General features: G+C 44.0%; 1 protein-coding gene across 1 annotated transcript; it reads right to left on the bottom strand.

Moving 5' to 3' along the window:
* Positions 1-1,435: 1,435 nt before the first annotated feature.
* FAM199X (family with sequence similarity 199, X-linked) lies at positions 1,436-27,445 on the bottom strand. The gene is made up of 7 exons (XM_030208944.1): positions 27,184-27,445; positions 26,534-26,994; positions 21,343-21,562; positions 9,742-9,891; positions 8,044-8,205; positions 5,069-5,302; positions 1,436-3,199 (listed from the first exon to the last, which is right to left on the bottom strand). Exons 2-7 carry the CDS (start codon positions 26,701-26,703, stop codon positions 3,026-3,028), a joined length of 1,110 nt encoding a protein of 369 aa, XP_030064804.1. The 5' UTR covers positions 26,704-26,994; positions 27,184-27,445; the 3' UTR covers positions 1,436-3,025.
* Between the last annotated feature and the right edge of the window lie 63 nt (positions 27,446-27,508).

Genomic DNA, 27,508 nt, shown 5'->3' with positions numbered 1-27,508 from the left:
CCTGCTGCTTCTTCTAACACACGGCATTCATACCTCACACCTTCACAATTAATTTCAATTATATACCCACAGAAATTCAAGACCATTAATATAATATCGAGTAACAATTTTTTGTCTAGTGTACTTTTCAGTATATACAAGTGTTAGATGTGCATAATATGGGTAATAGTGAGGCGATAAGGTTATCAAAATTGCTATCCTGTTTCTTTCATAGTTGAACCCCTGAAGATGCCTTCGTGGTGAAACGCATCGCTTGCGTAGGGTTTAACGGCAATGAAGTTGAGGAAATCAGCTAACACAAGGCTACGCAAAGTATTGTGAGCCTATAAGGGTATAGCTCACAAGGATAATCACACAGCACAAGACTTATGTGAAATCTGTATTTGACAAGAGCTCTTTTTGTGGAATAAAAGAGGAACGGACACAGTTGAATATAGCAAAGAAGAGTAAAGCAACAAGATATCAATTTTATACATCATCATCAATGGTGGAACTGAAAGACTATTGTATGAACGTGCACTGAGGAATTCAGGCACAGGTTAATGTGCGATTTAGTGAACCACCAGGTTATATTGAAAGAACACTTTAGACAAAAAATTGTTACTCGATGTTATATTAATGGTCTTGAATTTCTGTGGATATATAATTGAAATTAATTGTGAAGGTGTGAGATATGAATGGGTGGTATGAATGACGTGTGTTAGAAGAAAAGCAGGATATGCTAAAAGAAAAAAAAAATTGTATTAGAAAGAATTGGTATATGCACATAATAAAATATATGTTCTTTATAATCATAGTGGTTACTTAATTGGAAGATATTTGATTATATAGGGTAAGCCCTAAAAATTAAGAAAGCTCAGTTATTGGGGATTATAGTAGTTTACAGGAGACAAAATATGCATACACTGGGTTTTGAATATATACAGATTTATGTGGATACCCTGAAAACCAAACATACAGTCTTTAGAGTCCCCATACAGGTCTGGGAAACCCTGCACCACATCACGGGACACCTGACAAGTCCAGTCCTAACAATACATATACCCATTATCCCTTAGGCATCCCAACATTGTCTACCCAGATTGAATGATGAGATGAACCATTACCTGTCATCATTTCTATATTTGAAATTTAAGGTACATGAAGAAGCATCCTAAGCCATGCCCAATAGTTAACATCCTTCCTCTAACCTAGGACATAGTACTAATATGCATTTAGCTGGATCTGCTGGACCATTTCTACAGTGCCTATCTTTGTATGGCTCTGACAAGAGAAACCACCTGCCAGGATCCCTAAGCACCCCCTGGAGCAGGGGTCCCAAAACTCCTCTCTGCAAAGGTTCGATCCGAGAATGGGGTTAACTTGTCAATTTAGGAGCAAGTAGGCTAGTTTTAATTCTATTAGCAGGTTACTAGCTTGAAAGGAGTGACTAAAATGACATTCTATTCTGTTTTATTCTTTGGTAAACAATTTTTTTTTATACAATATATGATATGATTAGGCAACTGCACAGGAAATACATCTCTCAAGTGTCATCTGCATCTGGAAGCCCCCCGTTAAAACAAACCCACTTCAAGGATAGGTAAGTCTTTTTTTTTTTTTTTTATAGGCATTGCAGCTATCATCAGCCATGATTTCCCAAAGTACTATGGCCTGCCTCCAAAGAGGGCCAACACTGAGCAGCAGAAAGCCCTCTCAGGGCAAATGGTAAGGCCGCTGTAGCCTCTGTCAGGTGTTTCTGCAGGACCACCATTAGGGTAGGCAATGTATCTTCCATCACTTTTGCTGTATGGAAGCAAGGATGTGGCCTTTAAAATAACTGGCAATATAGGAACATTGACTCGCTATCAAAATTGGAAAAGAAAAAAAAAAATGGAGTTATGACGTCATAAGAGCCGTTGGAGGTGAAAACCAAGGCTGATAAGAAACGAGGGCGCTGCGGTGGTGTTGCTTCCGTCTTACAAGCAGAACAGGTCTCCTCTTCATTTTTAGAAACTGTTCTGCTGGACCCACTTTTTCAGGGATAGACGTGCAACTCGCAACAGCTAAATATGAACTCGGTGTGGGCAAGGAACACAATCTTTTCAATTCACAGGATGCCAATTTTGTTTTCTGCCTAAAACAGCCATCAAAGCGTTGTTACCCTACATCATTAATAAAATTTAAGTCCAGGGAAAAAATTAATTTCATATCTGGATTTAATTAACGAGGAACTTGAACCCTGCTACGACAGCAGTGAAGCTGAGCCCTCGTGCACAGACCTCTCTGTACTGCTATGCGCACACACCTAGAAGATTTGGAAAGTGATAAAAAGCGCATCAATGCCCTCTCTGGCTCAGCCCTCGTCTCCTACAGAAACCTCTGCATAGGCTCAGTGATGAAGTTACCAAGCCAACTTCAGAAGCGGCACCAGGAACCAAGCCCCAAGATGTAGAAAATATTTTAAAATAAAAAACTCTGTAGCTTTGTATCTAAGGGTTGCGTTTCAGAAAAAGGTAGCAGCATCTATTTAAAACAGGACAGAAAAACTTATTGTTTCATTGCTGGTGACCCCAACCCAGTATAAGGTCATGGTTAGGGAAAGGAGAGGGTTAATTACAGAGAGACAATTTTAACATTCAGGATATTCTTTTTTTTTTTTTTTTTTAATGTTGTTACAAGGATGATTATTTTGGTGTGAACAAATAAAAATGGTGCAGCACACCAGCTGGCCTGTGGATCAGGCCATTATAATAAAATGCAATCCGATGTCAGTAGGGAGAAGATCTGCTCAGCCCGGGGGAAGATGGCCTCTACTGTTAACCAGGAGTGCTAAGCGTGTGCATTGGAGAAAATGAAGGCCTTCTGAGCAGCCTGGACAGGTGGCAGCAGAGCATGCCAAGGCCAGGAAAAACTGTGGAACAGTTAAAGAGAGGCAAAAGGCAAACGCAATAAAAGTCAAAATTCTTCTACATGGTATGTATCTCTTAAATGACAGTCATAACCGAGAGCAAGGCTTAGCAAGAACACTGATAAATTCAACCCGTCACATCAACACGTCCACATCGCCCCCTTCAGGGTCCTCTTCCATAACTTTCAAGGACAGCACTTCTTCGTTCAGGAACAAGCCGCTCAGTCTCTCCTTACGTGCCTGTCTCTGCTCCTTCAGCTGTCTCTTCCGCATGGCTTTCTGCTGCAGCTTCCGCTGCTTGGAACGTTTCTGTCATAAGAAAGACAGCAAAACAGCTCCATCAGTTCTAGCAAAGATCCTCACGCTGCTACTGCTGAGGCTGGAATAAGTTCTCCCCCTACTCCGACACAATTTCTGAAGCTGTATGCTGTCCAAGCTACTGTGAGAGCACTGTACAATCTGGAGTCTGTCTACTGTATCATCTTCAACAAAAGCTGAGGGCTGGCCAGTGCCCGAGAATTTACAAGTGCCTATTTTCAAAAGGGCTGGAGAGACAGAGCATGATACATCACTACTGTCAATTACTAGGTAAAGCAAAAAGTTGATAACCACCTTTAATTATCTCTCCACATACCCACAACTGAACTAAGATGCAGACTAAAAAATGATTGGAGGACAAAGAAAAGTGAAATTATTGCTTGCCCTCTCCCCCTTCCTCAAGGCTACCCACAAACTCTGCTCTCCCACTACCCAAAATCTATCCCTGGGTCTACCTTTAAGAAGCCCTGGTGGTCTAGTTGCCTCTTTGGGGCAGGAGCAATCCTGAGTCACTCCTGCCAGTTCCGCAGTCAAAATGGCTGCCAAAATTGCCGTGGGAAGGTTGCAGCAGCCATTCTGAGATTAGAACCAGCACAGGCGGCCTGGGGAGGGCCACAGAGGCAAAGGGCTGTCATGTTGTGGTCGTGGGAAGAGTTTTGGTTTTAACTGAAACTACACTAGCATTTTCAGCTGAAAACCAAAGCATGGCCAAACCTGGATTTAAGGCCTGTTTCAGTGCCAAAGACGAAACTGAAACTTGGTTGGCTTTTACCGATGATTCCATGTTGTAACTGTTTAATGCATTTATCTTACAACCTGAGCAATCTAATTATTCTCTCCTTTTTTGGAGGCGTATGAAGTGGCTTGTGTATAACTATCTATCCCACAGGAAAGAACGAAAAGCATACGATAAAGGTCAAACATCTACATTCCATGCCAAGTGGTCTAAACCTTCCCACCATCATGTCTCCAATTTTGTTCAAATTTTATCTGTTGTGCGAGTCAGGTGTTAAACGAAGTTTCCCAAAATTTGAGGTCTCTAACTGCAATAGTTGCAGATCTAGACCCCCTTTTCTGAAAGGTTGTCAGTCCATGACCGCGCCACATTTACCAAAATGCCATTTTTGGGGTCTAATAAAATCCAAACATTTATAAGAATGGCTAAAAAATTCAAATCCTGTACAGTTTTTGATGCTAATTCCAATGAAATACATTTTAACATTATGGATGCAAAATCCAGTCAAACAAGTTGACTCAAAGTGTGCATCAAAACTGGTCGCGACTCATCGGAACATATTTGGACCAATATTCAGACCGCAACAACTTCCATGCAAACAAAGATACGGACTTGAAATTTTGAACAAGCATTATGCTTGTGCTGGACATAATACTGCCAGATTTGCAACTAACCAGCATCTATAACCGCCCTGCAGGATCTCTTCAAAGTTGACACTGTCAGCGCAAATGGTAAAATGTACCAAAGTTCAAAGCCAATTATTAAAAAAGAGTCTGCCTGAATCAGCTTGTGAACACTATCATCTGAAAGAGAAAATTTTGCTCTACAACACGGATATGTTTTTGTTTTGCAATGCCACCATGGACTGACAACCTTTCAGAAAAGGGGGTCTAGATCTGCAACTATAGCAGTTAGAGACCTCAAATTTTGGGAAACTTCATTTAACACCTGACTCGCGCAACAGATCAAATTTGAACAAAAATTGGAGAACATGATGGTGGGAACTTTTTTTTTTTAATTTTAGACCAACATGTATCACACATTCAAGCACACAGAAATGACCGGGCAAGAGTCAAGCCCTGCTCTAATGGTCAATCCAAGAGTGCCCCCCACAGAGTGTTTACCTTCGAGTCCCGGATCCTCTCTGCAGCGCTGGCTGACAGATTGCTGTCACTGTGTGCTCGGCTCATGTTGGCGCTCGAGTTGGAGGCGGAGTTGCCAGCGCTGGAGCCACTGCTGCTTGCCGTGCTGACCATGCTGGCACTGCTGCTGGTACTTGCACAACTGTAGCCGCTTCTTTTCCAGCTCTCTCGAGCAGGCCGTGGACGCAGACCGTGCTCCTTGATGTAATTTCTCACCTGTTGAGAGAGCAAGAGGAAACCATAAGTCAGAAAAACGAAGAAAAAAGCTGCAGCTTCATTATGAACATGTCACACTATGCCTTTGGTACAGAAAAAAAAAATCCGCTGTCTGCCAGAAAACTGTTCTATTAGAAGAAACACGAATGTTTTAGCAATCTGTCTTGGTGCTTGGTATTAGCTCAATCACTATTACACATAAAATAATTCTATGACATTATAGAAAATTACCAGTTTCATATGTTAGAACTGTTCTCTTAACTACTGTAACCTCTTTTCTCCACCTGTCCAAAGCCATCTCATTGCTCGTCATGCCAGTGTTACCGCGTGGTACTAAGATACTGCTTTCAGAAAAGTCAGTAACAGATTGGAAAGAAATACATTGAGGACTAAAGTACGCCCAGGACTTCTGCAGCGAGTTCTTTAAAGAGACACTTCATGTAACAAATGCCAAATTCTCTCTCTCCTCCCCTCCAAAAAAGTGTCTACAAAGAAGCATCTCATTTACACAGAAAATCACCCACTTAAATAAAAAAAGGTGCACCTTAATGTACCACTCACTGAACTGTGTGTGCAGCTGGCTTCAACTTTAACAAAAGGGAAGCTGGGGAAAAGGGGTGAAAAGTTAATTGAAAATACATATAAAACAGTAGGAAAACGAAGCAAGGCACCAGCTTGCAATAAACATTGACCAGAAAGCAGGTGCCTCTCACTAACAGCACAGCATGCTGGGAGATGTTTTTAAAGGAATCTAGTCTGGGAGGGCCTGTGAAAGTAAAGTAACCAGAGGTGAAAAAAATTAAGAAGCAGATTAAAAAGACAGTAGTTAAGAGAAAACTGAGTTCTGGAATAACACCAGAATGAGAATGTCTATGTCTTGCCCAGGTAAGACCAGAGTCAAGACACCGCTGAGAAGTATTTATTTGTGAAGTCCGTGGCAGCCTTCTATAGGACATTTAGCAGCTTCTCAATCTACAGATGCAGAAGTGGTTCTCTCACCATATGGAGACGCACTCACTTGTATTTAAAACCTGCTTGACTGAAATTTTTGGTGTCTTAGATCATTGAACTGCGTTATAACCTGAAAACAACTGAATCTATTAACACTCAAAAGGAGGAAACCAAGGCCTTTCCTGTCACACCTCTTGGTAAAGGGGACAGAAGTGTAACCTGAGAGGGAGCACTAACCCTATGGACTATTTCTATGTAGAAATTCTTAAAAAACTGCTTTCCAGAGGTGAACCTGCTGCAAAGCAGTGTACAGTACAAAAATATACAAATTACAGACGGGTATTCCAGGTGATAAGAACTGGCCACTGTCAGGGACAGGGTGATGGCCAATTGTGTAACATAGCAAGGAAAGAACAAGGAATTGCCCAAAAAATATATTTTAAAAATACTGGAGTGGAGGAGTAGCCTAAAGGTTAGAGCAGCAGGCTTCAGAACCAAGGGGTCCTGGCTCAAATCTCACTACAGGTCCTTGGGTTCTTGGGCAAGTTATTTAACCCTCCATTGTCTCAGATACAGAGCACACCGATACCTTCAGGAACAGAAAAAATACCTATTGTATCTGAACAAACACCACTTCAATTGCTTTCGGGCTTGCAGGTAGATAACACAAATAAAATAAGTAATACATAACCTAGCAAGACCAATACCGACATGCAGCACATCAAACCAAAGTAACAACTATTATACAATCCAAAGTTTTCAAAAATCATTTATAATCCACTCATATATTCTAAGTGGAACAGAAGAAACACCGCACTACAGATTAAGACCACCCTTAATGCCAGATATATACAGATCTGGCTGTAAAGCAGACTTTACTATCTTTATGAACTCGGATTCTTGGGTCCCAAGAAGTGAGAAAGGGTATGTCAACAGGTATTCCAGACTCCGTTCCTTTTATCTCGCTGCACCTCACACCTGGAATAGACTTCCCGAGCCTGTACGTCTAGCCCCATCTTTGGCCGTTTTCAAGTCCAGGCTAAAAGCCCACCTCTTTGACACTGCTTTTGACTCTTAGCCACTACTCTCTTGCCCTGTACCCCACCTCTTTAATTCCCTTACCTATTAGTTGTTCTGTTTACCTGTCTTATTTAGATTGTAAGCTCTTTGAGCAGGGACTGTCTTTTCATGTATGGTGTACAGCGCTGCGTATGCCTTGTAGCGCTATAGAAGTGATAAGTAGTAGTAGTAGTAGGTATGCTAGCTAGAGGCCATGGCCTGGTCAGATGGCTTAGCACACACTAAGGGCCCTGTTTACTATAGCATGTTGGTGTTTTTAACGTGTCTAAAATCAGTGCACAAGCCAACCATGTAAGCACCTATAGGGATATTATAAGCACATCCACAGTTAACACGCGTACATGGTTAATGCGAGTTAAAGATGTTAACACGCCTATAACGCGGCAGTGCTGCACGACCTATTTTATACCATGTGGCACTTAGTACATGCTAAGTTTTAGTTACAAGGCCCCAAAAGAACTAGTACAGAAGCAGCTTTAACATGCTATGCGCCTCTTCCGAGAACAACCGAGTTCTCCGTGCTTCCGGATTCACTGTTGAGAGAATAGCATGTGGGAGGCTTAGAAGAGAAGGATTAGAAAAAGATGTGGCTCAGCGCCAAGGCATAACTTGTGCTCATTACATACAAAAATACAGAAAGGCACATACACGAACACAGAGCAAAGATGTCCTATAATCCTGAACAAAGAAGCAGCCGCTTTTTAACCCACCTGTTTTAATTTTTCATCCGTCAGACAATTCAGTTCGATGATAAACTCACTGTCGGTTGGAGAGATCTGAGCAGTGGGATCGATGATTTTAATGATATCCAGCTGTTCTCGGAGCCCCATCTCTGTACTCACTTTCCGACTCAGGTATTCAATATATTCAACCTAAAAACAGAAGAGTGCGGCAACAATTATCAACTCAATCCCTGCGAGGGAGCTATCAGGGGTTGGGACAGACACATGGTGCCAGGTACGTCAAAATTCAAGCACTAACACGGGCTGGGCTCAGAAACCTTCATGTTAAAAAGTAAAACTTCCCACAGAAAGATTCTAATTTTCATCACAGTCCCCAAAAAATTGTTTATATTCAAATACACATATATATGTTTAGAAAAATTATATACACACATCCACACAATTAGACAAAGTAACACACTCTTAAGGACTTCATGTGGCACTCCACCGTTACTGCTCAGGATTGCTCAGAGACTCCTAAATTCAACTCCCAGACTTGTTACTGCGAATTCTCACTCTCATCTTACATACAACACTTAAAGCATCTGAGCCACCAAAGACAACAATATTTTCCCTTTACCTACCTCTCCCGCCCCACACCCCTCAGTGAGAAGCTGCCATGAGACAACCAAGCTCTGAAAAGGATGGTCAGAATACCCTTCTCCAGGTCTGGCTGCCTTTAATGTTCCTGAGGTGCTGAGACTGTCAAAAGCCTCCAAATTATGGCTGGATGAAAAAATTCAGGACTAAGGAGGAAACCAAGCAGCAGGTTTATAGAATCAAGGAAGTCCTGACTTCAGTTAAAGGCTCAGGCTACCCCTCACACTCACCTGACAGGGTTCCTTCCCAGCCAAATACAGTATTTCGCAACCTGGTACAGTCAATGGTACTAAGTCACCTGGACTACTGCAACGCACTCTACATTGGCTGTAAAGAACAGACCATCAAGAACCTTCAGACAGCCCAGAATACTGCAGTCAGACTCATATTTGGAAAAACAAAATATGAAAGTGCAAAACCCCTAAGAGAGAAACTACACTGGCTCCCACTTAAAGAACGTATCGCGTTCAAGATCTGCACGATGGTTCATAAAATCATTTATGGAGATGCCCAGACCTACATGCTAGATCTTGTGGACCTACCTCCCAGAAATGCTAAAAGATCTGCCCACACATTTCTTAATCTACACTTCCCCAACTGTAAAGGATCAAAATACAGACTAACACATGCATCCAGCTTTTCCTACATGAGCACGCAGCTGTGGAATGCACTACCAACTAACCTGAAAACAATTAACGATATAACCCACTTTCGCAAATCTCTGAAAACCTCTCTCTTCAACAAGGCCTACCACGATAATCCGTAGCTTAATTATAACACTTCACCACTCCTCCCTTATTCTGAACGTTTTCCTTCTATACTGTTTGCTTAGCTCTTTTTTGTCATCCTCTTTGCAACACCAATTGTATCTTTACCCTGGAATGGCGATGCCATAACAGATATCTGTAAGCCACATTGAGCCTGCAAATAGGTGGGGAAAATGTGGGATACAAGTGCAATAAATAATAATAATAACAACAACATGTGGCACCAAGATTCTTGGTCACTCCCATAAGGTTTATATCATAAAATAAGAAAAATGATCGAGCACCACAACCCACCGTGTCCTCAAGAAGCTCCCATTACCTGTTCATCGTTGGTCATGGCACTCCAAGGGAGTTCATCCAGGTTCCGGTGTTTGCTTTTCTTCTTTGACAGTAGACAAGGGGAGCTGGGAATGCTTGGGATGACATCGGAGAGCACATCACTGCCGCTGGCAATATCGCTGCTGGGTAACTTTTACAGGTGTAGGGAAAGAAGAGGGACAGGTCAGACCAAAGCAGACTTTCCCTTTCAAATTACATGCACATTATTTACACCCCACTCAGTATATACAAAAATTTGAGGAAAATTTAAAACCATAAATTTTGTAAATCCAAAACATCAGTCCAGCACCATCCCAGTGAATCCCGTGGCTAATCATAGATGAACATATTGATTTCAAAATTATTTATATCCTACACAATCCACAGGTCTAGGCGGGTTACAGCAAACTCATACAAAAAAAAAAAAAAAAAACCAAAGCAGCACAAAAACAAAATTAAAAAAAAAAAAAAAAAAAAAAAAAAAACGTCAATACAACATTCCAATTCTATTTCATAACATTTGCTCATATGCTCTCTGAACTAACTTCTACCTCTTTGTATGTCATGGAATTTTATAATAAGCCTTTTCCATTCATACACCTCTGTTTTTAAGTTGGCTTTTTTTAAAGTTTCTCCCTAATTAGTCCTTAGCAAAGCACAAGGTTATCCGGTGGTTTTGACTGCAGCTGAAACTGAATCCACGGCCAAAATTTGCCCGCTGGGTTTCAGCTGGAACCTAAATCATAGCACTGCACCCCCAAGCCCACTGACAGAAAACCCATCTCCCATCCGTAGGCCCTCCCTGGGCCTACTTTCTAAAAGCCCTGGTGGTCTAGTGGCCTTTTCGGGGCAGGAGCATCACGAGTTGTTCCTGCCCCCACTGGCTGCAACTTCCCACGGTAGCCTTATGGCCACTATTTTGGGACTGAAACTGACATGGGCAATCAGAGTGCAGCAAATTACTGTGGAGGGAGATGGTTTAACTATGTAAACATTTTTGTGACATGTTATTTGACCTATCAGAACCCAACTTTATTTAAGGTTCCATGAACATTAGAGAAAAATGTAAAATAAAAAGGAAAAATCACATACGAATTGAGCCAAGGCATCCAATCCCGCCCAGCGAGGATCTCTCCGTCTGTTGTAAAAGCACAGAACTTTGGCATTTGCGCTTGAGGCCATAAGATCTGCTACGGGCGTCCCCCACTTGGCACAGATCTGAAGAAACACTTCATCTGCCAGTTCCCACTCCGCTGGGTCTATTTGATGCCTGCCTAGATAATCGGCTTGCACGTTGCTCTGACCTGCAATGTGAGCTGCTGACAGAAACTGCAGATGTAGCTCAGCCCAGTGGCAAATCTGCTGAGTGCCACCTTGTCGATTTATGTAGGCCACTGCTGTCGTGTTGTCCGACAGAACTCTGACAGCCAATACTTCCAGGGTCGAGTGAAAAGCCAGGAGCCTGGAAAATCGCTTTCAACTCCAAGCGATTGATGGACCACTCCGACTCCTCAGGTGTCCAGAGGCCCTGGGCATGCCTTCCCCAGCAATGTGCACCCCAGCCCTTCAGGCTGGCATCTGTTACCACCAGGCACCAATCGTGGAGCGCTAGCGGCATTCCTCGCCACAGCATGCTGTCTGAGAGCCACCACTCCATACTGAGCCGGGCCGCAGGAAGCCACGTGAGTCTGCATTGATAATCCTGAGAAATTGGAGACCATCGCTGAAGCCGGGAGCACTCAGGTGCGCTCTCGCCCAGGGCACCACTTCCAAGGTGGTCATCGACACTAACAGCTGGACAATGTCCCAAGCGAGGGGGCGAGGCATCCTCAGGAGCAGATGGACCTGGTTCTGAAGCTTGCACCGCCTTTGCTCGGGAAGAAAAACAAACCCCGAAGCTGTGTCGAATCGGACCCCCAAATATTCTAGAGATTGAGAGGGGGTCAGGTGACTTTTGGTATATAGACGACCCAGCCCAGAGATTGAAGTACTGACACCACTCTGGCTGTTACCTGATGACTCTCCTCTGTCGAGACCGCTCTGATGAGCCAGTCGTCTAGGTACAGGTGAACCCGAATACCCTCTCGCCTGAGAAAAGCAGCTACTACCACCATTACCTTGGAAAAGTTTCGGAGAGCTGTGACGAAGCCAAAAGGCAAGGCCCGAAACTGGAAATGACTTCTCAACACCGCAAACCAAAGAAACCTTTGGTGCGGGGGCCAAATAGGAATGTGCAAGTAAGCTTCTTTCAGGTCCAGAGACGTGAAAAACTCTCCTGGCTGTACTGCCACAATGACGGAGCGAAGGGTTTCCATGTGAAAATGCCGCACTCAGAGACTTGTTGACTTCTTTTAAGTCGAGGATGAGCCGAAAAGACCCACCTTTTCGCGGCACTGTAACATGATATGAGTTTAATCGTAATTAAATGTGTAGCATAATATTGATTATGCTGAATCAGATATAAAAATGCAGCTTTTAAAAGACATATTGAAACTGCAACAGAGAAACTGGCTTTCATTTCAAGTCCCTCTTCCCCCCCCCCCCCCCCCCCCCCCCCTTTCCTGGGAACTTCTGATAGCAGGGCTAGTCAATTACAAACACTTAACAGAGACAATAGGTACTGGGATATAGCTTCCTTCTCCTCCCACTTGAAGGACTGGTAACAAAAGCATGACTAAGGTGGGTACCTGAAGGCTCATCAAGACATCTCCACCAGCAGACAGAGTCTGGAAAAGTGTAAATCCAGATACTGAAAACAAAGGAAACCATAAACAAGGCATTTGCTTGTCAAACCATTTGCTAGTTACCTCAGATATGTATATCTGCCCCCTCCCATCAGCTATCAGACATGAAGACGCCAGGACATGTGCAGAAAGGAAAGACTTATAATGTGATCATGTGAACAGACTACAATAACCATAATGCCTTGCAAGTTATCCAGTGCTGGGATTCTGTGATCATATCCTCCTGCAAACTTGCAAGATATAAAAGGAAGAAGTGTTCCACACAACACAGATTCTTCTCTTCAGCTGCAACCCAGATCCATCTCTGCTGATGCCTTGCTCCTGACCGTGTGTTCACCTCATGCTGCTCATCAATCAGCTGGATCACAGCATGCTCTGTAACAAAGACTCTCCTGTAAGTTAAATTATAACCTTGACTTTTAAACCGGCTACCTTACTTTAAAGCACAGATTCTCTGTAAGATCTCTTAAAAGAACTCTCGCTTGCAACCATATTTACACAATTGCATTAATTATATTGTAAATAAACCCTTTTGAAGCTAAATATATGGTCTGTTCTTTCTTAAACCTGGTAATGCAGGTTAATGTAATCCAATAAATATACTTAATTCCTTTCATTCAGTGTAATTGTAGGTCTTGTTGCTTTAATCGGCAACTGGTGGAGAATTAAAACACACACACATATATATATATATATATATATATATATATATATATATATATATATATATATATATATATTATCCCCAAGTATAAATTAATTCTTGTTGCAGCACCACAAAGTAAATGGATTAACGGCCGGAGCTGTGTTCGGCGGGAGGCAGCGGGGACACCGCCCCTAGGTGAATCAAGCCTTGTAAGGACTCCTCTACCGCCGCCCATTTGACGGCAGAACCGCATCGGGACTCCACAAACACGTCTCTCACCGGGGTATTGAATTCTATTCTGTAGCCGTCTCTGATCAGGTCCAAAACCCACTGATCTGAGGAAATCTTGACCCACTCCTCGAGAAAGAGGGAAAGCCGTCCTCCTATTGCAGGAATCGATGAAAGGGCCGGCGCACCATCGTTGAGAGGGACGCCCTTGAACTCCAGGCCTTGAGCCAGTCGCTGCAGAACGCTTGTCCGAACAAAAGGAGTTCCTCTGCTGAAAGCGGGCACGAGAAGTGAACCCAGCAGAACGCCCCAGGCGGTACCTTCTAGCTTCACAGAAGTGAGGTCTGTAAGAGGATGTAACCGCCTAACCCTTGGAGAGAGGCCTCGGCCTATCCTCGGGTAAGCGCTGGGGTTTAGCATCCCCCAGGCCTTTCACAATTTTCTCCAACTCCTCACCAAATAGAAGGCCTTAGAAGGGCAACTTCACCAACCTTTGCTTAGAGGCCATGTCAGCCGCCCAATGCCATAGCCATAGAAGGCGGCGAGCCGCCACCGCCATCTGTTTAGCCGAAGCTCTGACCAGATCATAAAGGGCGTCAGCCAAGAAAGACAAGGCCGACTCCATTCGCGGTGCCACCTCAGTAAGGGGCTCCGCTCCATCCCCGGGCTGTTCCACTGCCTGTTGCAACCAAGCGAGGCAGGCTCGCAGCATAGCAGCTGCATACAGACGCCCGTAAGGATAGGCCTGAAATTTCAAATGACCGTTTCAGAGTAGATTCCAGGCGTTGGTCCTGCATGTCCTTCAGGGCGACTCCTCCTTCAACTGGGAGGGTAGTCCTCTTTGTCACAGCCGTGACTAGGGCATCCACTTTAGGCACTGCTAGGCGTGCCAAATGCTCCTCACTTAGAGGGTAAAATTGCCCCATTGCCCTGGCGACTTTCAAAGGTCCCTTGGGGTCAGCCCATTGAGCCGAAATAAGCTCTTGGATAGAGTCATGCAAAGGAAAGGCTTGAGCAGGCTTCTTAGTACTTGCCATCCTTGGATTACCAGAGAAGGCTTCGCCACTCCCAGGATCTTCAATAGAGAGGACCTGCAAGGCATCAGAAATAAGCGCTGGAAGCTTGTCGCGGTGGAAAATCACCGCCGCAGAAGGATCATCTGGATTTGGTGGCAATCCTGCACCTTCCTCTGGCTCTTCAGACCACGAGGGCCTGCCAGACCCCTCACAAATCCTCACATCCAGACCACGGGGGGGGGGGGGGGGGGGGGGGGGAAGAAGGCGGGTGCAACACTCTCTGAAGGGGAATTAACCCTTCTGCGCTTGTCTTGCGGCCAGCTGTTAGGGGAAAACACGCCTGACAGCAATCCGAGGCCGGGCTCCACTGGAAGGGGAACAGTTAGCAGGGCAGAATGTGACCCCTGCGGGAGACCTCTTTTTAACATGAATGCTTTATGCAGCAGCAACACAAACTCAGGGGAGAAGGGCTCACCCTGGCCTCCCGGTTCCAGTCCGGGGACAGAAGCTCCCGTTAGCCTCCACACGAGGCTCCCCTCCAGTTTCAAACCCCTCCGCTTCTGCGGGGGTCGCGCCATGCAGAGCGTCCAAAATGGCGCCCCCGCTGCCAGCGCCACTGAGCGGGAAGAAACATCGCTGCTGCGGATCTGCGCTTGCCACAACGGGAACAGCGCTTAACAACCTCTGCAGCCACTGCCGAAAATGTCGGAAAATTCAAAATTGCAGATTCGCGCCAAAAACGTCCCGATCGCGGGCCCTTCCCGGAGGAGCTACAAAACGTTCTTACCTCAGCAGACCGAGTCCCAGAGCTCCGGTCACGCTGCACAATCAGAAGAAAACCTCTTTTCTGGAATCGCAGCACCAAAGCACGACGCAACTTTTTTTTTTTTTTAAACTCTGTGAGGAAAGTTAGAGGCAACAGCAATAGAGACAAATTTCCAACTCCGGAGGATCAGTAGAGTGGGAAAGGCAGGGAAAGGACAAACCAACGTGCCTGCATCCACAAAGAAGAGTGTGGGGAAAAAGACAGGGATAGGGCAAACCTATGGTATCTACATCCACTTCGGGGGCTGGGTAAGGCAGGGAAAGGGCGAACCTATGTGCCTTTAAAATGGAGCTACAATAGCCCCCAACACCCCTGCCACCACTGGCCAAAGCACAGGAGCCACCCCAGGCAGATTTTCTGAAGGAGCTTGAACAAGCTGCAACCACCCTGCTGGGGAGATAGAGAATACTGATGGAGCTAGCTGGCCATGAGGCACTATGGTTTTTCAGTGCTCTCTATCTCCCCCTGCTGGTTGATGGACACAACCCATTTGTAATGGATTCATCTGCTTGATGACAAGGAATTATCTACTATGAAGCTGATTTTGACATTGTTCAATATTAACTGTACTCAGCCAACCCCTTCCCTCCCTGCCCCCCCCCCCCCCCCCAAAAAATGAAACCTGCCGCTGGGGTGTAGGAGACAGCTTGCTCTGCTCCTTTAAAACCCCACTGGAGGGCTGCAGGAAGCATGGCACCTGAAGGAACTCCCATCCACTGCAAAAATAAAGTTGTATAGAAAAATTGACTTAATTCATATGGCAGGGCACCCCTTTAAAGGCAACTGTCAGACAGTAGCCTGGAAGCTTGTTAACAGACCACCAGCATGTACATTTCAAAATGCTGAACAAAGACAAAAGAAAATTCAAGGGACAGTCGCTGACCAGAGCTATACTCCAAGGAACAACTGCAACAAAAAACTGATTTTCTGACTGGGTTCCAGATTAATGCAAGCTCTACACTGCGCATCTTGGCTCATCCTTTGCTGCAGTACATGATATTTATAGAAACTGGGTACACAGCGTTTTATACATGTTTCTGGCTGGAATCCCTGGACTCACTCAACAGGTTTTGGTGCTCACAGGTAGCATGTCACACCCGCCCTGTTCTGTTCCCCCTGCTTGTATGCAGAGTCATGGAATCGGAGGTAGGGTATTATTATGGATTAAGAACTGGTTGAAAGATAGGAAGCAGAGAGTAGGATTGCGTGGCCAGTATTCTCAGTGGAGGAGGGTAGTTAGTGGGGTCCCGCAGGGGTCTGTGCTGGGTCCGTTGCTTTTTAATGTATTTATAAATGACCTAGAGATGGGAATAACTAGTGAGGTAATTAAATTCGCCGATGACACAAAATTATTCAGGGTCGTCAAGTCGCAGGAGGAATGTGAACGATTACAGGAGGACCTTGCGAGACTGGGAGAATGGGCGTGCAAGTGGCAGATGAAGTTCAATGTTGACAAGTGCAAAGTGATGCATGTGGGTAAGAGGAACCCGAATTATAGCTACGTCTTGCAAGGTTCCGCGTTAGGAGTTACGGATCAAGAAAGGGATCTGGGTGTCGTCGTCGATGATACGCTGAAACCTTCTGTTCAGTGTGCTGCTGCGGCTAGGAAAGCGAATAGAATGTTGGGTGTTATTAGGAAGGGTATGGAGTCCAGGTGTGCGGATGTTATAATGCCGTTGTATCGCTCCATGGTGCGACCGCACCTGGAGTATTGTGTTCAGTACTGGTCTCCGTATCTCAAAAAAGATATAGTAGAATTGGAAAAGGTACAGCGAAGGGCGACGAAAATGATAGTGGGGATGGGACGACTTTCCTATGAAGAGAGGCTGAGAAGGCTAGAGCTTTTCAGCTTGGAGAAGAGACGGCTGAGGGGAGATATGATAGAAGTGTATAAAATAATGAGTGGAATGGATCGGGTGGATGTGAAGCGACTGTTCACGCTATCCAAAAATACTAGGACTAGAGGGCATGAATTGAAGCTACAGTGTGGTAAATTTAAAACGAATCGGAGAAAATTTTTCTTCACCCAACGTGTAATTAGACTCTGGAATTCGTTGCCGGAGAACGTGGTACGGGCGGTTAGCTTGACGGAGTTTAAAAAGGGGTTAGATAGATTCCTAAAGGACAAGTCCATAGACCGCTATTAAATGGACTTGGAAAAATTCCGCATTTTTAGGTATAACTTGTCTGGAATGTTTTTACGTTTGGGGAGCGTGCCAGGTGCCCTTGACCTGGATTGGCCACTGTCGGTGACAGGATGCTGGGCTAGATGGACCTTTGGTCTTTCCCAGTATGGCACTACTTATGTACTTATCATGCCCAATGAAACGGCTCTGCCCGTCAAAGTCTGCAGCTAGCAGCAGCTAGCAGCAGCTTGTATGACCACAGACTGCCCGCCTAGCATACTCAGTTCCCAGCTATGCAACACCCTGAGATGAGAGAGGTCAGAATAAACCATATAAACAGCGCGTGGTCAAAAAAAAAAAAAAAGCTGACAAGAACTGGCAAATGAACCAAGCACCCCCTACCCACAATCTAATGCCACAACACAAGGTGACAGAGGAGTAAAAGAGTAGCCTGTGAGAACTAGGCGGTCCCAGTTCAAATTCCACTGAGGCTCGTTGTGATCTTGGGAAAGTCACTTAACCCTCCATTACCTCAGGTACAAAATGAGACTGCGAGTCCTCCCGTGACAGAAAAATACTTATTGTACCTGATAGCTTTCAGGCTTGCATACAGTACATAAGATGTTCTACATCTGAAGTGCTGATCAATATTGTATCACTACTTGTTGGCCAATCTGATCGACTGCAAGAATAATTGGTTTTATCTCCGCCCTTTTATAAGAACATAAGTGTTGCCATACTGGGACAGACTGAAGGCCCATCAAGCCCAGCATCCTGTTACCAACGGTGGTCAATCCAGGTCACAAGTACCTGGCAAGATCTCAAAACAGCACAATACATTTTTATGCTGCTTATCCAAGAAATAAGCAGTGAATTTTCCCCAAGGCCATCTTAATAATGGCTTCTGGACTTTTCTTTTAGGAAGACAAGAATATCAAGACAACAAAACTCGATACCATGGTTCAATGACGAATTAAAAAAAACTCAAAACACAATCCAGGAAACTTGAACGAGCATGGAAAAAATAAAAGATGAACATACACTCAATGCATGGAAACAAATACATAGAAAATACAAATATGCAATAAGACAAACCAAAAGGACCTACTACAAAACTAAAATAGGACCGGATTACAAAGATCCGAAGAAACTATTTCAACTCGTAAATAAGTTACTAGACACCACCCCTATCAGCACAACCAACACAGACATCCCACCCACTGACAAACTTGCTAATTACCTCAACGAAAAAATAATAAAACTACACAGCACACTTCCTAAGCACAACACAGATATCGAAAACGTCTTCAACAACCTGGACCACAACACAGACATCGAAAACTTCTTTAACGACCTGGACCTAAATCCCTGGTGGACAACATTTAATCTCCTCACCGAATCAGTTACACTTAAGCGACTCATAGGTTTGCCAACACCCACTGCAAACTGGATGTCCCAGCCATCTACTTAAATCCGCCCCCGGACGCTTCATAGCTGACCTCACATCCCACCTAAACTTCATGCTACAACAAGGTCTCTTCCCCAAGGAACATGGTAACATCCTACTCACCCCAATACCAAAAGACACTAAGAAAAACACAAACAATCTTACCAATTACCGCCCAGTTTCGTCTATCCCACTAGTAGTCAAACTGATGGAGAGTCTAGTGACGAAACAGCTTACATAATACATGGACAAGTTGTCAATATTACACGGCTCACAATCAGGATTCCACCCCCACCATAGTACTGAAACTGTCCTAGTAACTCTCCTGGCCAAATTCAAGCAGGAAATAGCCACAGGTAAAAGCATACTTCTCCTCCAATTTGACATGTCGAGCGCATTCGACATGGTAAACCACAATATACTAAGACTCCTTGGTCACTTTGGGATTGATGGAAATGTACTTAATTGGATCAAGGGTTTCCTAACCACCAGAACATACCAAGTAAAATCAAACTCAAACATATCACCACCGTGGAAAGCAACCTGCGGAGTACCTCAAGGATCACAATTATCACCAATACTCTTCAACATGATGATGATCCCACTGGCAAAGTCCCTATCCAACAGAGGCCTCAACCCGTTCATCTATGCAGATGACGTTACAATCTACATCCCCTTCAGACATGACTTGACAGAAATAACCAATGAAATCAATAACAGCCTGATCATCAGGGACTCCTGGGCAAACTCATTCCAACTGAAACAACACACTGCCTCATCCTCTCATCTCAACATAAGTACAAACCCACCACCATAAACACCCCAGGACATACCCTCCCTACCTCAGACAGCCTAAAAATACTCAGCGTCACAACCAACCACAACCTTACCCTTGAGAACCAAGTAAACTCCGTAATAAAGAAAATGTTCTATTCAATGTGGAAACTTAAACGAGTAAAACCTTTCTTCCCGAGGGTTATTTTTTTTGAAACCTAATTCAATCAATGGTCCTAAGCCATGCAGATTACTGCAACGGAATCTATGCGGAATGTAAAGAACTCAAAAATAAAACTCCAGTCTGCCCAAAACACAGCAGCCAGGCTGGCTGATATTTGGTAAAACACGTTTCGAAAGTGCTAAACCCCTCCGAGAAAAGCTGAACTGCCTCCCAATCAAAGAACAGATCACCTTCAAAATCTGCACTTTGGTCCACAAAATTATCCACGGCGTAGTCCCAGGATACATGACAGACCTCATAGATCTACCAACCAGAAACAAAATCGGATCATCACAATCATACTTAAACCTACAATACCCAACTTACGCATCCAGCTTCTCCTACATAAGCACACAACTCTGGAACGGACTCCCAAAAGCTGTGAAAACAATCCATGATCATCTAAACTTCAGGAAATCACTAAAAACCAACCTCTTCAAAAAGGCTTACGCCACCGATCCACCATAAATCCCCACACCCAGCAACACAGCATAACCAATGATCGTACTGGACAATATACAATCTTCATTCCCTTCAACCCTCATGGTGCCTGACACACACCTACCTCACTCGACCACAATATAACCTTGTATTTGTTATCAACCAACTGGCGAACGCCTTTACGGCACCATGTAAGCCACATTGAGCCTGCAAATAGGTGGGAAAATGTGGGGTACAAATGCAACAAATATTAAAGATATCCAAACCTTTTTTAAACTCCACCAAGCTAACTGCTTTTACCACATTCTCTAGCAACGAATTCTAGAGTTTAATTACAAGTTGAGTCAGGTTTATAAGTGTTCAATTTCAGAAGATATTTAAGTCTATATTTTCTGTTTAAGCAATTTCCTTATGGAATTCACTACCCCTCATTATTAGGTTGGATAGAAATTATCTTAGTTTTAGAAAAGTTAAAAACGTTTTTGTTTCTGAAGAACGATATGTGATGGTTTTTAATTGTTCAATTGTTTATTTGTTGTTTTATTATATAGGTTGTAAACCGCACAACCATGGAAAGGGGAGTTTGGCAGTATATAAGATCTGTTTTAATTTGATTCAATATAAATAAAAACCAGAATCGATTAGAACAGATCAAGATCCATCCCCCTTCCATCTTCATGTGCATGACTGCAGAAATGGAGGATCCTTCAGGGTACAACAGCCGCATCTACATCATTCTAGTCCTTGAGGAAAACACCCAGGCCGGTCTGGTTTTCAGGATATCCACAATGAATATGTACGAGACAGTCCCGCACACTGCCTCCACTGTATGCAAACCTCTCTCATGCATATTCATTGTGGATATCCTCAAAACCCAAACTGGCTGGGTGTGTACCAAAGACTGGGTTGAGAACCCCTGCTCTAGTGCCATTACCACAGCATCCCCCTCCCCTTTGCAGAAACGTGTTTGGCCAGCTGATAAAGCCAGGGCCCCATGTTTATGCCAGATTGTTAGCCTCACCAAATCAGTCATGGATGCATTTCATGTTTCAGGACCCCTACTTCTGTAACACACAAACCCTACAGGCCACTGGTAACACGTCACTGAGCACACTGCAGAGAAAAGCTTACCTGCCATTCAAATTCACTGTCTGACCAGTCCCAGTAAGTGCTGATAGAAGATGACACGTCACTGCAGACGCTGCCCTCTGGAAACAGATCAAAAGACGTGAACTCCTGATCATCCAGCAAAGAGTAGCAGTCATCCTGATCCCCGACCGAAACAGACGAAAAGAGTTCCTCACTGCACTCCGAGCTGGCCACACTCGTTCCACGTGAGGTTAGGTTCCATCTGCATGAATTACCCAAGTGAAAAGAAAATGTTAATTGGCAGCTTTTCCTTGAGAACTGTAAGCGAAATGCCCCCCTGTACCATCTATCCAAAATCAGTTGACAGGAACAAGAATTGTGTTTTTGGGAAGAGTGATCCTCAGAAAAATCATTGGATTTCTGAGGTCTTGCAGAAGGGAATCTTGGTATCTGACAATTATTTTATACTGAAACTCATAACAACTCATTTTGCACTCAGATTTTAGAACTACTAATATGGCCTTTTTACCTTCCTCAGGGACCACCCTACTTGGAAAGCTAGCTAATACAGGCCTTCAAAATGTTACTTAAACGTTCTTTCATTAAGCTTTTCACAAATTTGATTAAGACGATGTACTGGGCAGAGGGCACTCCTGAATGTTTTCTGCAGTCTGTTGTCACTTAGTATTTAAAGAACAGCCTTGTCTGCATTCAAAGACCAATGTCTCGTACACTGCTGTGGAGGTAGAGGGAATAGGTTCCATATAACCATCGTACAAAGATTGCAGGTTTTTCCATGTAATGGTATCCCCTCAAGAGTTTACACAGCATGCACACCCTAGATTCTTAAACCTGGTACCAGTCATTCCTACTTAAAACGCACGGATAACTTGGTGACAGGCCAAAATTTAGCAGTTAAGGAAAAAAAGGGGCTTTACAGCCGTTTGGTAATTTTTTCTTCACTTCTTTCTTTTTCTTTACTTTCCTGCTTTTGACCCCCAATCCTCTCCTTCTGGGGGGGGAGGGGGGTAGCACACTGCAGCAGCTCCTCTCCTGCCTAGTCATCAACAGCTGTTTGTTCCACCTGAAACGGGCTCATTTTCAGGACCTGGACACAAGCACCAAATTACTGTACAGGATTTCTGTAACTCTGCTAATGAGCAGCAAAGACGTTTTACCCTATACCAGTATCTCAGTAACCATACTGACCCTAGCAAGAACTGGAATCGTTGTATTACACAACATAAGGAAAGGCACACCGCCTCAACAGCGCATAACCCTGAAAATTCATACTAGGGACTATTAATCCACTCCGGTTTGTTCCATTTTGTCACTTTTGGAAGGGGGTAAGATATAGCACCTACTAATGGAGATGGGGTAGGCAGACGCCTGAAAAATAATTCAGCAGATACTACTGAACAGTCTTATGAGGGACCAGGATCTGAACTAACATCCTCAGTCCAGCACACTGAAGTCTCTGGAGACCCTTACAGAGGACTTAAACCTTTCTGCTGAATGTCAGCTGTGAAAATTTATTTAGAAAAATGTTTTTTCTTGATTATATTATACTGTTGCTATCTGCTTGTTATGTTGACTTTAATATAGTTTTTTTTGGTCTTTTGTTTGAATCTGCAGTTTTTGAGATAGATTGATTTCTGGCCAGGTACTGCAGAACTGAACATGGTCCATGTTCAGCCCTTTAAAAAAAAAAAATCTACAAAACATTATAAAAGTAAGTGTGCCTGAATGTAACTCACCTTGAACTACTACTGGAAAAAAATAGTGAGCAAAAACCAAATAAATCAATCCTTAAAGTTAAAGTAAAAAAAAAATAATAATAAAAAAAAAAAAAAAAAAGAGCACACACACAGTCTAAGTCTGGATACTTTGATCTCTGCTTTTTAAATTTACCATAAAGGTTTCAAACCTCAGCCCATTAGAATTCAAAACAAGTTAATGCCATGCTGGCCATGAACACCCTTCTCCCAGAGGCACTGTGCCATCCCACAACTATTCCTGAGCAGGAAGTAAGTACCTGCTGACATCACCGAGCCATGTACACTTAACTGCTTTGGTTTTTATGTGCAGGTAAAAATAAATACATAAAAAGGTAAGACAGTACGGAGACTTAACTACAATACCCAATCATATTACAGCTCCATGTTTAAAATGGAAGAAAGGCACCCACACTGCCCACATCAAGATGGCCCAAAACAGCCTTAGTTTTAGAGAGTTGTTCCCTACCACCAGGAATGAGCTCTCTAAGTAAGAGCAGAGCAAAACATGGTACCCCAGCAAAGTAGCAATTCAAGACAGAAATATAGCTGACCTGGTGCAAGTCTCAGACTTACAAGCAGTAAGGCCAATCATTTAAGAACTCATTTACTTGAGGGGGTTTCTGCCCATTCTATACCTATGGGGGAAAAAAGTAAATTGGGCCCTTAGGCCTCAGTAGTTATCGCCCCTTATACTCGGCTCCAAGCAGGCAAGTACTGAAACAATTCCAAGGAAGAATAGAGTGGCCTAATAGTTCACGCATCAGGCTGAGAACCAGGGAATCCTAGTTAAAATCTCAGCACCGCTCCTTATGATCTTGGCCAAGTCACTTAACCCTTCACCGCCTGGGTTCAAACTTTGAATGTAAGCCCTCTGGGAACAGAAAATATCTATCTAAGAACATAACTCCACTTGCGCTACTGAATGATGTATTGTACTGTTTTAGGATCTTGCCAGGTACTTGTAACTCGGATTGGCCACTGTTGGAAACAGAATGCTGGGCTTGATGGACCCTTTGTCTGTCCTAGTATGGCAACACTTAGTACATAAGTATTGCCATACTGGGACAGACCAAATGTCCATCAAGGCCAGTCAATCCAGATCACAAGTACCTGGCAAGATCCCAACACAGTACAATACAATACATATGCTGCTTATCCTAGAAATAAGCAGTGGATTTTCCCCAAGTCATTTTAATAATGGCTTATGGACTTTTCTTTTAGGAAGCTATCCAAACCGTTTTTAAACCCCACTAAGCTAACTGCTTTTACTACATTCTCTGGCAATGAATTCCAGAGTTTAATTACACATTGAGTGAACAAATGTTTTCTCCGATTCGTTTTAAATTTACTATTTTGTAGCTTCATTGCATGTCCCCTACTGCTAGTATTTTTGGAAAGAGTAAACAAGCGATTCACATCTACCCATTCCATTCCACTCATTATTTTATAGACCTCTATCATATCTCCTCTCAGCCATCTCTTCTACAAACTTATGTTATATTAAGTATGAACGGTTTCCTTTAAAAGTTACTCCAGTAAAACCAGGGCCTTACATTTACGTCTTTGAGACATACAAATTTTCTGGGTTAATTTACATATATATGTGCAGACTTCTGAAAAATCTCTCCATCCATGGAACTCTGTAACTCACTGTAAACACGTGTACAGGACAATAAGAGACATCTCTATGAGTGTCAGCGGATGCTGAGCACATCCAATATTCGTTGTTGGGCAGACTGGATGGACCGTGCAGGTCTTTTTCTGCCGTCATCTACTATGTTACTATGTCAACGGAGGAATAATTCATATTGTGTCTGACAGCCTCGATGTTTATGTATGGGGCCTATGCATATATATTCTTACATACAAAGGAAGGCTGATTTCGGAAAAATCCAGTGCACCAGTCAAACACAATTTTACCCACAAAGAAACGCTCAAAATCAACCTGCTAGAAACAAGTTATGTATGTATTTGCACAGGTTAGGTTCTTGCAGAACTAGACATCAGTTTTCAGAGGAAAAGCACACCCTTTGAAAATTATTCCACTGAAAACATTGGCACGTGTTAGGACAGCTACTTCTTAAAATAAAAAAAATAAAAAAAAGTTTGAGAATTTATGAGCATTCTTTTCAAAATACAACCACCTCCCACCCCCAAAACAATGTATGCAGGTAAACCTGAACCCCACTCTACTCACAGCCAGCAGTTTTATAATAAACTATTTCCACTTATAAACCAGTTTTCTATATAGAAATATAGAAAACTGTAGACTAAAAACCACATGGCCTATCCATTCTGCTCGCCCATGCCATCTACTCTCCTTAATACTCCCTTTAGAGATCCTATGTACTTGTTCCAAACTCTCTTGAATTCAGATACTTTTTCATGGAAAGGGTGGTGGAGCCGAAAACTATATTCCCTCAGAATACTTCCAGGTCTGTCCCCTTTCACCTTCATCCTATGCCCCTTCACTCCTGAGCTTCCTTTCAATTGAAAGAGACTCTCCTCCTGTGCAATTATACCATGTAGGTATTTAAATATCTCCATCATATCTCCCCTCTCCAGTCTTTCTTCCAAAGTATACATATTTAAATACTTAATTCTGTCTCAATATGCTATATGAGGAAGACTACTGGCCATTTTAGTAGCCGCCCTCTGCACCAACTCCATCTTTTTGAACGTGCAGTCTCCAGAACTGTACACAATATTCAAATAACTCTTGTTACCTTCCCTGAATGGCTTATCAAGAAGTTTTACCTCCACCACAGGCAGTGAAATGGGGTAGCCACTACCACTTGGGCTGTGGCGTGGGAAGCAATTTGGGGAGTTGGAGTGGCTAAAGATGAACCAACTCCAACTTAAGGTAAAAAAAAACGATTTATCATGTTATACTTATACATACACACAGTGGTGTGCTGGAGCAGGTTCTCACAGGCTCTCGAGAGCTGTTTGTTAAGTTTTTAAGAATTTTGGGAGCCGGTTCTCCATGGCTACTTTAACAAATGGATCCCAAAATGTGGGCTTGGGCCCCTCCTGAATTCTCTTTTACTTTGCTGGCGAGAGAGAGCCCCCTGTTAACAATTTACCAGCACACCCCTGCATACACATATCCTTGACTGAGCACAAAAAGTGTAAAGCCTAATATCAACGTGGCTCAGACAATAGAAAAACTGAGGAGTCAAAGGTTTGGTGTACCACCTCCACAGTCCTGGTGACCACGAGGCCACGGTCCCACCAATAATATTTTGCTCTCAACACAGCATCAGCCAGTGGAAAACTTAGTGGGGAGGGAAGTGGTCAGAAACTGGTCTGTTTTGGCCTCTCCAACCCAAAAGGTGGTCCGCATTCACTTCCCCCCACCCTCCGAAACCTAATTTCTGCGTTCCCCCAACCAGCCTGGAGGACGGTAAGCCCCACAGGGCAGGGACCACCTCCTACCCATCCCTCCGCCCTACCTGTTGGTGTGGAAGCGGCGCAAGGGGTCTGTCCGATGGCAAGAGGAGAGCTGGCAGCCGAAGTCACTGTTGTCCAGGCAGCCTTCTTCGCTCCCACCGCCGCCCCGCTGGGAGAGTAGCGGGAAAGGATCCTCGGGCGCCAGGAACTTCTCGAACAAGCCTTCGGCCATGCTGCGCCTGCGACCGTCGGCGTCAGCAATGAAAAGGAAGACAAGAGCGCAGAAGAGCAGCACCAGCAGCCGCGGCCCTTCCGGCTTCAAGCCAGGCCAGGCGAGGCGAGGGACGGAGCGTCCCGCCGCCGGCGCCCTCCTCCCGACAGCGCCCCCTGCCGCCCCGGAGAGCGTGTGCTTGAACACTTTCTCCTATTGATCAACGTCTGTAGGCAGGTAAGAGAGTCGGAAAGAGACGGACAGGAGACTAATCCTTTTCAACATCCCTCATCGGAGCTTCCGCTGATCACCCTGCCAACAAAAAAAAGAAATCTTTTCACTAGTATATTTACAGACACTGTGACTTGACGTACTGTACAAGAAGTGCAATATATAATCATCCCATCATAAACCAAATATAATATATTAAAGCGTAAGACAGGCACCCTCAACCGTTTACGTAAACGTGAAGATCATGTTTTTGCTTTCTTGGCAGTGTACCCTCTATTTGCAATGAAGCAAGACTTGTCAGTCTATTCGCAGAGCGACGTGTTCTTCAGGCACCACCAACCCGCTCTTCCACCACTACCTGAGAAAAAAAAAGATTTTTTTTTCTCAACAGGGGGCGCTCCGACCTCCGCAACACATAGACCTTCTGTTTCAGAAGCCCAAACACATCAGTATTATACTTAAACGAATACAGAGAAAATACAAAGATCATGTGATTAGCGCTCGTGGGGGGGGGGGGTCACGTGATGATGTGAATGCGGGGCGCGAGTGCCCGAGGTCACGTGGTAGAGGGCAGCGCTGTCCCGGTGCTCGCGGA

Source organism: Microcaecilia unicolor, chromosome 7 (genome assembly GCF_901765095.1).
Source record: "Microcaecilia unicolor chromosome 7, aMicUni1.1, whole genome shotgun sequence".
Lineage (NCBI taxonomy): Eukaryota > Metazoa > Chordata > Amphibia > Gymnophiona > Siphonopidae > Microcaecilia > Microcaecilia unicolor.
The sequence above is the reverse complement of the archived record's forward strand: the minus strand, read 5'-3'. Positions and strand labels throughout refer to the sequence as shown.

Excerpts from the sequence above, each read along its gene's own strand:
- FAM199X (XM_030208944.1), bottom strand. The coding sequence starts at position 26,703 with ATGGCCGAAGGCTTGTTCGAGAAGTTCCTGGCGCCCGAGGATCCTTTC. Across the intron at positions 21,563-26,533 it reads CGCCGCTTCCACACCAACAG|ATGGAACCTAACCTCACGTG; the intron begins GTAGGGCGGAGG and ends TAATTCATGCAG. Across the intron at positions 5,303-8,043 it reads CGGATGAAAAATTAAAACAG|GTGAGAAATTACATCAAGGA; the intron begins GTGGGTTAAAAA and ends CTCTCTCAACAG.